The following is a 13,878-nucleotide window of genomic DNA, read 5'->3' as shown; positions in this document are numbered from 1 at the left end:
TGTGCTTTGCAGAAGGGATGAGATGCAATATGTGGTCATCGTGATTACACCACAAAACAAGGTTTATTGTCTGAATGAGAATGTGTTGTGTTCAAATAGCACCAACCACTAGGTGCTATTTGAATGGGTCTCATGTGAGACATGAAAACCCCTCTATCACCTTCTCACAGCTATACAGACACTTAAAGCACTTGTGTGAACAAAAAGAAGAGCCAAGCTTGAGTCTCTTACATTCTATCCACTCTAAAGAAGCGGCCACATTTTTTACTGCTAAGAAAAAACCTGGACATACAGCAGAAGGTATACAATCCATGCGTGATCACAGAAGGCTTACCTCATGTACTGTAGATGTGCCGACATTGTTGTTGTAATTCCTCAGAATTCCTTATGGGGGCAACAGAAGTTACGCACTATAGCTTTTAGATAAGTCACTGAAGATTTGTTTGTTAACATTCATCTAATTTTAGTAATCACGTCATTGTTTAGATACACATCATTACATATAAAAGGTAAGTGAGCAGTGATGCCTTCACTGTCTTTAGTCAAGTTGCAAAACGTTTTCCAAATTAAACACTCCAGAAATGATTAATTCCTTCCAGAGTGACAGATAACAGACATGTTTTCTGATCTGACGCACGCCCGTATTGGCAGGACGACATCAGTTATGCCAATCCTAAAAAAGTATTAAATTAGTCTTATGCCTAATGATGTAACAATGCTAGGGTTTTGTTAGGTTCAGGCACGAAAACTACTTGGTTCGTTGATCAAAATTGTGATTTGGTTTAAAATAAGTTAAAAAAAGACTATATCATTCAATTAAAAGAGCCAATGTCCCCAATAATATGATCCTTTTTGGATCAGAAAGACATTACATTTCTTCTACCAAGCCGGCAGGTTTCAAAATCTGCTTTATGTTTGTTACAAAACTCAGTCCACTGGTTATAAAAGAAGGACTACAGAAATAGAATTGGGTCTGGACCGTCTGATATGACTCACAGTTGCCAGCTAAGACCAATAAGAGTTATAAGACAAAGCTAACCTCAAATCCACACATGATGTGAACTATGAACTCCATGAAGGAAGCCAAGAAACAGTATGTAACTGAAATTATTATTTGTATTATTCGCAAGCCCTGTAAGACACCTGAAAAGTCAAGACATTTGCAGAACACAGTATAACACAGTATAATGAAGTCAAAAGGATGTAAGGATGTTTGATAGTAGTTATTACTGTTTTTGTCAACAACTGTAATTTCTTCTATGAACCGTCAACAGGTTATTGAATGGTTCATAACACAGTATAAGAAAGCTGCAATTGTATATAATGATACATGATTGCACACAAACAAATCCATCTGGATGTAAAAACATTTAACTGTTTATACATATCATTTAAAGACAGGTTATGAACAAGTTTGATTGTTGTATTTTAAACTTAAATGGTATAGTGTTAAAATTGTAAACATTCTTAAAGGCCTACTTCACCGGTTTGAATATGAAGGTGTATTGAATTCTGAGATCCTATGTAGTATAAATGTGCGAAAAAAAATTAAATCGGTTCATCCTAGCCTGAGAAAAGGCAGAAAGAGTGTTTTTTTTAACCCTATATTTCTCTTTCTCGTGACATCACAGAAAGAGAAATATAGGGTTAAAAAAAAACTTACTTTGTAAATATTACTGTGATGTCTTTTACTGTGACATCACAGTAATATTTACAAAGTAATTTTTTTTTAACCCTATATTTATCTTTCTGTGATGTCACGAGAAAGAGAAATATAGGGTTAAAAAAAACACTCTTTCTGCCTTTTCTCAGGCTAGGATGAACCGATTTTAATTTTTTTTGCACATTTATACTACATAGGATCTCAGAATTCAATACACCTTCATATTCAAACCGGTGAAGTAGGCCTTTAACTCAAATCTTAACTCAAGGTCTATTTAATGAAATGCTTTTTGCTGACTCCAAATCAAATCTAGATCAAAATACAGATACATTTCTTGTGTGATTATATTGTCAATTATTCACTACCTGTTTACACAAAGAATTGATTCAACATGTATTGGGTTTATAGCATCGATACATTATGGGGTTAACCATTGAGCCATTTTTGTGTTATTTGTTGTTGTTATTATTAGCCCAGACTGGTTATTTTTGACACAAGCTCAGGTTCTGCCCCATCACAATTGTTTTGTTAGAAGGTCACTAAATAAAAAAATTATTTGTATACGAAAGGATCCATGTCAGGTTCATGCCAAATCAGTTCATAGCACACCATATTTTAGTTGGGGTATGACCCAACAGTCATATAAAAGTTTTTATTCTGCAATAATTCTTATGCTAATAATATAATTTAATAATATTATTGATGATTTTCTTTCTATCAAATGGATTGGGATTAAATATTTTAACATTTCTAATATGGCTATTTGAAGATTCTGAAAATGTTCATTCATTTTTTAGAAAAACATACCTAGTCCACGACATATGATATCCTTCCTGATCAATGGGGCATTATGGCCTCCTGCTGTGATTAAGAAATGTGACTATTTTGGACAATGAAGCCAAATCAGAGCTTAACAATGAAGAGCCAGTCTTGCGTATTTAACACATCCATTCGTAGGCATCGTTTTATAATAGGATCATACAATTTGGATAAAGACTTTACAGTTCAAATGGGCATATCTCTTCATGCTACTTTTAGTTTTTTCCCTCATATCGACTCTTTTTGTGATGAATGTATGTTAATATTCCAGCCGATTGTTCCATCAAGGGTCTTGGTAAAACCGGAACCCTCACTTGCTCATATACCACCAAATACATATTGCACCAAGTGTACTGTGCAAAAACATAGTATAACAGTCCATTATGATAACTCAAATATGGTACAACTACTACAGCTGGTATATCCTACATCTGTGACCATGAAAATTATAAAGTTTTGATTTGTTTAAAGGTCCAATCAGTCATTTCTGACCGTATGAATAACATTAACATGCATTGTTTACTTTACTGAAACGATTGTCTGACAGTATTGATTTTTCTATAGATGTTTCTTCTTTCTTTAGATGATCATTCAAAAAACATGGATCAGATTTGGTGTTGTTTACAAATATTACTGATGTGAACTAACCTTTAGCGACACTAGCAAACATTGTAACTTGTCTGGAGTTTAGTCCTTGTGTGTATTAACGATATGTGAGTTTATTTAACAAGGGACCATATAGATAAACATTACGTTCTGTAAGTAGAAATAGTGCACCAAATTTAAGGTAAAGGGGGGCTAGCTGAAGCCAATCTGCAGCACCTGTCCTTTCTTTGGCTTTTAAATTCAGGTTGAGGTCAATTTGCGAGTAAGCAGTTTAAAAATACAGGATTTAAAACAAAAAAGAAATTGTGTGGACCGTAGAGGCGAACCTCTGTGTTTATCTATGAGTCATTGTGTTGCCATTTTTGGTCGCCATCTGAGTGCATCAGGATAAATAAGTGAAATGCACTGGTATTCAAATAGGAAAAACATTCTGGCTGTTGAGATGAACGCTACGTACAAAGAAGCAAACTAAAAGAAAACTATATTAAAGGTTGAGCAATGAGTCTAATATTTAAACTGAGTGATACAAAGACATTCAAAAATGATGAGTGTAGGACAACCTGTGAGACAACAAAGGGAAAGTGTCTTTCTTTGATTTCAAGGGTTCTTCCAAGCCTCCACATTCAAACGTCTCTGCAATGATGAACCACTGGGGCAATTTACAAAAGGGGGCGCTGTTGAGACAGAAAACTGCTTGATCAATGACAGCGGTTATTCTCTATATACTGACATGTTCAGTGATCCTTCATAAGACAGACAGGACAACAGTGTCACTGCTTGTCTTTGCATAACTGAGTTACTGGACAGGATGTGTGGATCATTGTATCACCGATCGATAAGAAGTTTCGATAAGGTTAGAAAATCAAAGTGTTTATTTCCCCAGAAGGTTCACTCTAAATCCCAATTCACTACAGGAAGTCAACATCAAATACTGATCAGAAAGTTTTCTGCACTTTTAGTAAGGCAATGCTATGGTGGAGCAGTAATCAATATTACAATGATAATATATGTGTTAGTGTGTCTAACTGTAAAAGTGCAATATGGCCAACAATTGCAGCTTTCTCCCACTCAACTGAAAAAAAAACTAAAAAAGACTATTCATTTGTCAGTCAGACATTGAACTCGCTGTACCTCCTGTTTGTAACTGCAATCCGGTGATAGTCCAGCTAAAAGTGCTTTTCTGCTAATGGTTCATATTGACGCCTATGGTGTTCGCTGCAAAATCCTCAGGACGTAAATGTATAGAGGTAGAAATGCAAAAGAAATTGGCATAAAACAAATGGACCACATTTATTAGAGTGCAGAAATGAGAGCATTCTTAAAAGTGTTTGTAAAGTCAGAAAAAATAACATTAAATGTGAAAAGAAAAATGGAAAATGGGAGAGATTCTGCGAGCAACTTTTTGTCAAATGTATTATTATATTTTATATTTTGAGGGTTTGCATTTATATCCATGAAGAGAAGGTATTTATTAGTGAAAACTATCACCTTGTAATTTCAAACTAAACATGAGAGTTTAATGAAATTATGTTTCAGAACATTAACACCTGTAAGTGCTCAGGTCTACATTTAAAAGAGAGGACTGTCTTGCATACTCCATGTTTGTCTTTTTGTCAGTTTGCGACCACATTTCAATTTCACTGTTGTTAGTTTAACTGCATTTTCTGTTTTAACATTGTATTGTGAATATTTTAAGACAGTGTATGCACATGTCCAGTTATATCAGTGAACATTTTCAAAAACCGTCCAGGCCAACTCAACTTGACACCTCTTCGCTACCTTAATATCGCCTCGCCTATGCTTAAGGTTGAAAAGCAACAGCAGAAGAGAAGCAGTGCAGAACATTCGATTTGAAAAAAAAATTATATATTCTTTCTTATCTTTAGTCTTGCCAAATAGTGATCAAACATGACTCCATTTTGACCATCAGCAACATCTGGAAACTAAATATTAGCAGACTTTTTCCAGCAAGTCCTGAGAAGAATTGATTGCATAGATTGTTTTAAAATAAAAACTGTGTTTCACTGCTTTACAACTTTGACAACAATTGGAAAGACACACTAATCCGAGTAACTCTAACCCTACTGTGCTCTCTGCACATGAAACCAGATTGTTGCTCTCACCATCACCCAACTGAATGTTATTAAATGAATTATTCTGGAGTTGAGGAAAAATGTTATAATCTTTATTCTCACACAGTATTTGGGTCATGTCAACAATAGCAGATCTTTTCAAGAGCATGCTTAAAAACTCCCCATATGGAGCAAAAAACGGACACTTTCATTCAACAAAAGCTATTAAATATAATTTACAAGGGAGTAAAATCTTCCACCGAAGACAATGATCAAAACACAAGTTGAAAACTTGTCTCTCCTTGATATGATATAGACAGTGAATTCAAACTCATGAGTTATAACTTCTCCATGGTCCCAAATTAACTTATGAAACTTCATACTGTATATTTATATACACCAAAAATGTTAAACTATTGTCAGGATGTTAAAAGTCAACTAACAAAATAAACTATAAACTATAAAATGCAGCTCACTGTGGACTTGAACTAAGGTAGGACTGACTGACTGTATTGCACTAGTGATTTCTACTGTTTTCAAATGACTACAACGTGGGTTACAACATATTCCTCGTGTCCTCCCGTTTGACATGTTCGAGTGTCTTCGTGTCGTGGCACTTGCTCTTTTTGTTCTGGTGAGTTTTGACGTGTTTGGCCAAGTGGTCACTCCTCATGAACCGCTTGCAGCAGTCCGGGCAAACAAAGCGCTTTTCCCCCGTGTGAGTCCTCAGGTGTCTCTGCAGCTCGTCCGACCGCGTGAAACTCTTGCCACAGAACAGCCAGTTGCACACAAACGGCCGCTCTCCAGAGTGCCAGCGCAGGTGCGCCTTGAGGTGAGAAGTTTTCCCGTAAACTTTCCCGCAGCCCGGTATGTGACAAATGTGCTGCTTCTTCTTGCCGGGCTCGTCGCTGGACGTGGACGACTGGCAGTTGGGACACCTGCACCGCCTACAACGCCGCGCGGTCGCGAGGGGGGACTTGGTGTGCAGCAGAGCCGCGATTTGCGTCTGGTATTGCGCAAAGTCCGAATGTCCCAGAACCAAGCCCCTCTGCAGCTGGAAGCGATGATGGGGACCCAGCGAGGAAGAGTGAGTGACGTGGTTGCCCTGCTGGAGGCTCCACCATGGAATATCCTCTCCAGGGTTCGGGGACAACTGTCTCTGCTGCTGGTGGTGGTGGTGCACGAGGCCGGAGTGTCCCGTGACAAAAGTTGGCATCGCGGGCGCAATGGGAGTTGGAGCTGCGTAACTGACGGCAGGGACGTAGGTGGGAGGGCAGCTGGACTGCAGAGACTGCATGGAGCAAGGTAGCATCTTAACCGGGGAGAAGTCATAGGGGTACGAGGGGTCCGCCGGAGGGGTGAGGGGCAGTTCGTGGTGCGAGCTGAACGAGCTCTGGATGTGCGCTGACAGCTGGGGCTTGGAGGATAGTCCGAAAGTGGAGTTGGCGGCGGCCAGGCTGCTCTGCGGGGTCCCCTCGTTAGTCCACGGGTGAAACAAACGCGAAGGGGAGCCCAGGGTCGGGTCGTAAGGGACCTGGAGGAAGTCTGTGGGGTTGGATCCGTGGTGGTGATGTCCGATCCGGTTACAAGTGGCAGCCAGGAGAGCCAGCGGAGAGTGCTTACAGTTCTCTGGAGAGGAGTTTGGAGTACGATCCTGGATAAGAACCGAGACACACATTTTTTCTAGATTAAAAATCATTGTTTCACACACTTTACGAGGAGAAACCCACCCCAAAATAACGCGCCAGGCTTTTAATAATCAACCAAATAATGACAGTTTGCCCAAATAGTTTGAAATTCATCTGCTCTAAATCGCTCCATGCAGCCAGAATCGTGATGATGTGACATTAAAAAAGTTCTCGTAATGTTGCAGCAGGAGTCAATAGCACGCGCACAATCAGCGTTGTCAATTAAACTATATGACACTTGACTACATATCAAATACTTTTTAATTTTATTTTTTATCTCTCACACTCGTCCGCCAAAACGTAAATCAACTCGGTTGAGTGAGTTGAGTTATTAAAAGTCGTAGCAAAGTGAACGTAAAAACTTGGCGCACCAACCTGGAGAAAAGCCTGGAGTGTTTCATTCCGCAGTACGGCCACCGCTGCCATGGTTAAAAACGTCCTCCTCCTCCTCCTCCTTGGCGACGAAAAAGCAAAAATAAAAAATAACAGCGCTAATTTAGACAAACGTGTGCATTCGCCGGTACAAACGTCGCGCACGTCTTCACTCGTCGGTGGCTCCTCGCTCTGAGATCTCCTCGGTCTATCTGGAGAGTGAGGGATCACTTCTTAGAATTTGATAAGGACTTTGGTGGGCCGCCAGCCAGTCAGAAATAAGATTTATTACTTTGAAGTTTGCCGCTGCCCAATCATCAAAGAATAGCGGCTCTTTGAGAGGGGAAAGCAAATCCTTTGAATCCACAAAGCTCCTATGGTGTGTTTGTTGGTCTGGATAAAGGAGCTGATTATTAGGGGGGATGGGAAGGGAGGAGATAAAGGCGGGACAATTAATGAAGTAATCACTATGTGGGAAATGTATATACACAAATAATTGGATTTTCTTGATCAAAGACCCCCATGCCGCCTGGAGACCCCGGTATTGGATGCTGTAGTCATCTGATCCTCTTTTTGTAATTAAGGATTTGTAGCAGAACCCCTATGTGACAATGTGACATTGTTATCTCTGGAGATCTCCAAGAGCGCTGCCTGGGCTGGCTGTTTGATGGAGTAAAAAGGAAAGACCAAATCAAGTGACTCAACACAAAGTTCTCATCTCAGAAGAATCTGCGTCTCTCTCTCTCTTTTTTTTTTATTAATACAGATTTTTTTTCCAACTTGAATTACATTTTCTTTGTTGTTGCTTTGAACTACAACACAGCATTAAACACTTAATTATGCCCTCTCTGAATTATTTAAATACTTATTTCGCCTTCACTCATTTAGTTTTAATCAGAACCTTACTCTTAATTTAGATCCCCCCCCCCTCCCCGCCACGCACACACACACACAAACCCACTCCACCACCTCTTTGTTGAGCATCAAAATGTAAGCTTCAAAAGCCTTTAGGGTGAATTCCCAGCAGCTAATTCACATTATAACATGTTACTAAACATGACACAAAAAGGGGAGAAAACCTCTGTTTTAAATCAGGCGACAAAAGAAGCGCTTTAAAATGGTCCATGTCTCAATTATGTTTCCTTATAAACATGTCATGTCAATATATCTGAAGAGAGGAAGTTCACATTCAGAGAAAGGCACCCGGATCAGTTATGTCTAATGTATAACCATAAAAAAAGGCTTAGCTGGGCAGGTAATTTCATTGTCTGTCCCCCTATTTTGTTTCAAACCATCAAGTGAAGGCAAAAGCATGCGCTTTTCATAAGAATATATCCAAAACTTTTGGAGGCAGAGCAGTCAAAATGGAAGTTGTAGTTTTTCTATATCAAAACTCTCTGATCTTTATCTGGCTTCCCAGCAGAAACAATCACTGTCCTCTTGACTAGTTTGGAGCGGCAGATTTTGAATTAGATCTGTTCCTTTGAAGGGATTAATGTTCCCAGTCCTCTCCCACGGCTTTACACACAGTCATGAGGGAGAGGAGGAGTCCTGCTGGGCTGCATTGGAGCCATGTTAAAACTAAAAAACTGGCTACAGGAGCACTGTAGTCACACTGTTGACTGATATAAAATGCATATAGTGGAGATTAAGCTTGTTTATGTATCAGGTTATGGCAGCAGTGGTTGATGAAGTTAACTGTATAAAGCTTATATATAAAAAAATATATATGCAGAAAACAGGAACGTCACTGCTCTGAATCATGAGAAATGTCAGCTTCAATCTGTCGAGAGTATTCGTGTACTTGTGTAGCAGCTCTTTCATAAGTTACAGCTCGACGTTCCTGTTGAAAAATCATCTCACAGAAGTCACATTATGAACACAACTAATTGCTTAACTACTAGTTAGTAAATCAGTTAATGCTTTATAAATCAGTTATAAGCAACTAAGAGGAACTACTCTTTCCCAACCTGGCAACACACAAATAATAAAGCTTGATTGGTTACTACTTATTCAAGAGTTTTTGACACCAGTCAGAACAGGTGAAAAAAGAGAATTGTAAAATTGCAATCCTTTGTACAGTAGATCAGTAGGAACAAGTTTTGTTTTGTCAGGTGGTAAAACATTCCTTCGCTGGTGCTTCTTTCTATTTGGGTAATAATTTAGCCAAAAAGTAAGGTATATATTAATACATGCTCCTGGGTTTCTCTCTTTTTGCTAAGCATTCTAGTCGGCAGTATGTCAATAAATGATTGATAAAGGTTTATTTTGCGAGAAGAGGACAAACAGCAAAAGGGTTTTCATAACCACAACCCCAAAGTTGTTCTTATTGATGACTTATAACTGATTTATCAATCTATAAAACTGTTAGTTACTACTTCTAAATCATTTATAAAAGATGCCATATTAAAAAGTGCTACACAGGTATTTGACACATAATTGTACTGTGAAATGTACATTTGCAAATGAAGGATTTTGAAAAATCAGGTGAAAAGAGAATTATAAAAGTAAACATTTTTACAGTTGACTCATAAAGTTTGTGTTTGTGCAGGAAAGTTGCCGTCAGTTACTATTTTCTTCCAGGTTTAAATGTCAGATAAATGTCAAACATTGTAATCTGCTCTCTTATGTCAAACCAGACAACTGTGAAAGTAAAGGGAGAATCCACCTTAAAAACGTTCGCCTGTGATCCTTAACAGCGGCAGTGGTTTGAGGATATTAAAATAGCAGACGTTATTTCAGTTTTAGGGTGGATTTTCACATAAACCAGTTTTACATGTGAACTGCCACGGTATGCAAAGCAAGATTTCAGCCATATGTGACAACTTCTTGAATTTATGTGAACCATCAGCATTATCAAATTATGGATATCTCCCTTTGAGATACTCGGTTCAGTCTTTAATGCGAGTTCTTACATTTTAATGCATCTCAATGGGACTCCGGTTGAGGGATGGACTTGGCTGAGCAGGACTTTGATATAGTTTGTAAGAAATTCATGACAGTGTGTGTGCTTGACACAATGTCCAGTCCCCTAGGCAATTTACTTGCTCCAAACCTTTATCGACTTGTGGCCATGCCTCAAGTTCTACAGGGTCACCTCAGCAGTTTGGCTAAAGAAATATTCCCTGCTGCATTTGAGGGGAAATTAACTTGGAGGAACCCCCACTGCAAGTTTCCTGCCTAGTATATTCAAAGGATTGAACATGTCTGTACCATCCGTGTATTTCATTCAGTACTTTAAAGCATAACTCAGAGTCCATCAACAGAAATACTGTTACGAGCTGAAGACGTGTACGCGCAGAATATCTAAAAAGGAGATTTAAAAAAAAAAAAGTCAGTGCCATAAGTCGGTTTCTCATGTTAGCTCACTTTCCCGTTTTGATCATAATTTAGAATTTCCTGAGTTTTAAAAGAGCATAAACATGTTCTATAAGGTCAATAGGTGTCATTCCAGTAAAGGTAACCTAGATGAATAGCATTACAGGCTCATTCATTTCATATTGGCATTACTTTTGATATAATAATGAGCAACTTAGCAATTTAAAGGGATGTTGCGTTATAACTGTATGCATTGGCTCAAAAAAAGACAAAGATTTACAAAGGATGAATTTTTCTAATGATTCCTTAATTATTTGCACATGACATGAAAAAGGAATTACCAATAAAAAGATGAAAACCAAAGAATGCACCAATAGTAAAAGGTCAGTAGTTTAAACAGATTTATTTGACTGATATAAAACATCCGTTAACTAGAAATAAATAAAAATGTACAGTAGGTGTAGAAGCTGACTTTGTTTTGGTTCAGGTCCAGTTCAAGGTTGAAGAAGGCAATCTGCAGAAGAGACAGAGAATAGACCGCGTTATAGATTCCCATTGGGCAGCACACTCAAAATACTTTTCACTCAGTTTTCAATTCATATCATTTTATTTGCACGATTTAGTACAGTAAGTGCACTGACCCCCTGATGGATCTGAGAAAAAGGAGAGCAGAGAGCTGAACGCGATCTTGGCAGTTTGAACATTTTGAGCGATTTGACAGTGAGAGCCGTGGATTTGACAGAGTCAGAGGGCAATGCCACAACACCAACCCTTTTTTAACTTTCCATATTCTCTGGACAGTTGGAGAGAAAACAAGTTCCACATCTGTCTCATACGAGAGATATCAGAGAGTTGGGGAGGGGGTGTGGGGGGGTGGGGGGATGGGTAGTGTGAGGAGGGTGCATGTGTGAGAGTGAGAGTGAGTTTGAGTGTGTGGGAGAGAGAGAGAGAGGGGGGGGACGCTCGAGGCTACTGGGTACTTGAGCCGCTATAATGGTGTCTCGTATGAGAAAACATCTGTGAATTTCCTCAGTGATCTACAACAAAGTATAACTCAGAGCAGTCACTCAGCAGACCTTTGAAGTTGCTGTCTGACAGAAAGCTGCCATTGTTCGCAGCCCCCAACACACAGAAACTCAAACTTTCGTCTCACTAATTTTCCCCCTGCAATGTGATACATCTCTTTTTTTCTCTCTCTCCCTCTCTCTTCCGAGCGTATGAAGCTGGGGATCTCTGCATATTCAAGAGCAAAGAGCAAAGCCTTGGCAATGTGCAGTGTTGGCCCGGGGGTCATGTAAGGCGGGACAGGTCATTTTACCTTCTCTCAGCCCACCCTGGATGCTTAAATCTGGCCCTAAAGAGGGAAACTCTCCCCCTTTATGATGATGTACAAGGGTACGCCCTGAGGTGCTCTCCAAGGAAAAAAATCACAATATAAAGACCTCATTTCCAATCATCAAGCGTACTGCGATGCCATGAACAAAACCATTCTCAGATATTCAGATGTTATGCTATTATATTTACATTCTTAAATATTATTTGTGACAACTTTCCGGGTGTTTTTGCCTTAGAGAACTTTGGGCAAAACACAAAGAGCCTCTACATGATCCTGGTACGCAATTATTCAAGATATTGTCATCCATGAACGCTTTACCATACACAACACGTTGTTGATTCTAAGCACTTTCAAAACAAAAGTAGGAGGGAATAACAAGAAAACAAGCATTTATGTGTCACTAGAGACATCTATAAAAATAAGAAAGATTTAACAGTGGATATAAAATCATTTATACCGGAAACTATTTTATTGCAACCACAATTTAAACGCTGGTTTGGTTGAACACCGGGTGATACGTCCCTGCTCCTGCTGGCAGTGGCAACGAAAAAGACAAGCTTTCTGTAATGCATCCCAAACTGAAACAAGGCCGTGGTAATTCTCACTGTTACCCGTCCAGCGTTTATTCAATGGCAGCTGGTCCAACCATCTGGGAAAGCAGCACCAGGGCAAAACAAAACAGGTTACACCTTTGGCCATGCCAAGTCTTCTAGCGCCCCCACCCCGTCTACAAACTGAGAGAGGCTAATCACAATTTCACGCTCTGATTTGTCAAATCCCATTCCAGCACCGGAGGCCCAGAGAAAAACTTTTAAGTCGATACATTTCATGGCGTACAGGATAACAGCTTTTCCATAGAGTTTTCTACTGTTCTAAAGTTAGCTCTCTAGCCCCTCCCTTAGCTTCACCTCTCCTCACACAAGGAAGCATCTGAATGGTTACATCTCTCTCTTTTACAAATGAAGAGGAAGCTGTAATTTGGCGCAAAACATTTGGTCACCACCAAGATTAGCAGCCCGGGAACAAACTCTTGTCTCCTCATGCATGCATTTTATATTCATGCAAATGATAACAACAAAACAGTGCATAGAAGGGCCCCTCTGCAAACTGCAGGTGTGAGGAAGCTGAAACAAAGCCCACTGTAACCCTAATGGCATCCCTTGTCATTAAGAGACCTTTGATGTATGTACTCAACAGAGTCTTTTATCTCCTTCTTCCTCCTACTCTCTCTGTCTCCAGCCGGCCCAAACAGTTCCTTTATTAATGCCGTCTTTAGGGAACGTTCTTTTGCTCTGAGCACCTCAACGCACTTCTGACATCTGGTTGACGCTAATGTTTGTCGCCTTCTTTGGCACCAACCACCAGCCAGCCAAGAGCTTCACAATGCTATGTGTGTGTGTGTGTGTGTGTGTGTGTGTGTGTTAGCATCCTGCCCTTCAGTTGGTGGGAATCAAACAAGGCTCGCCGTTAATTCTGTACTTGTGAAACTGTGGTATGCAATCATACCATAGTGAGACATTCTACTGTGGTGGAAATCCAACACATCTGGATAGCAACAGCACGTACACTGCATTAAAACGGTATTTGAAGAGGCTGCACATGAAATACAGGTATTCAAACTCTCCCTTTGAACTCAAAAAGGATATAGAAACAGGACAATGTTGGCCTAATCGTGTTCTCCCTTTGAAGTGAGACATCACTATTAGGTGAAAAGGTAAGTACGCTTCTTTAGAAAATAAAAGCTTTTGTTAAGGCTGCAGCTCGATGGGATTTTCATAAAGGTGCTTTAAAACTTTTGATAACAGTGTTTTGAGGCCGCCTTGGATGGAGCTGTAATGAAAGTGCTGTGCATGAAGCAAATAGCTAAAACGGCAAGAATAACACCGGCAGTAACGCTAGCCACATTAAAGCAGTCCTCCTCTCGCGCGCCAGATGTTGTCAGATTTAATGAGGAAAAACAAGAGGGAGCTGGGTTTACGGAGACGTATTAAAGAAAACACAGGT

General features: G+C 39.6%; 1 protein-coding gene across 2 annotated transcripts; it reads right to left on the bottom strand.

The window, feature by feature from the left end:
- Positions 1-5,662: 5,662 nt before the first annotated feature.
- sp5a (Sp5 transcription factor a) lies at positions 5,663-7,287 on the bottom strand (the record flags this gene model as incomplete). 2 transcript variants are annotated; one of them, XM_080037777.1, is made up of 2 exons in its annotated part: positions 5,663-6,814; positions 7,220-7,287. In XM_080037777.1, 2 exons carry the CDS (start codon positions 7,247-7,249, stop codon positions 5,717-5,719), a joined length of 1,128 nt encoding a protein of 375 aa, XP_079893903.1. In that variant the 3' UTR covers positions 5,663-5,716. The 2 variants fall into 2 exon arrangements, with proteins under 2 accessions (XP_079893903.1, XP_079893902.1); XM_080037776.1 differs by having other exon boundaries at positions 7,224-7,274.
- Between the last annotated feature and the right edge of the window lie 6,591 nt (positions 7,288-13,878).

This window comes from Ammodytes marinus (assembly GCF_949987685.1).
Source record: "Ammodytes marinus genome assembly, chromosome: 12".
NCBI lineage: Eukaryota > Metazoa > Chordata > Actinopteri > Uranoscopiformes > Ammodytidae > Ammodytes > Ammodytes marinus.
The sequence above is the reverse complement of the archived record's forward strand: the minus strand, read 5'-3'. Positions and strand labels throughout refer to the sequence as shown.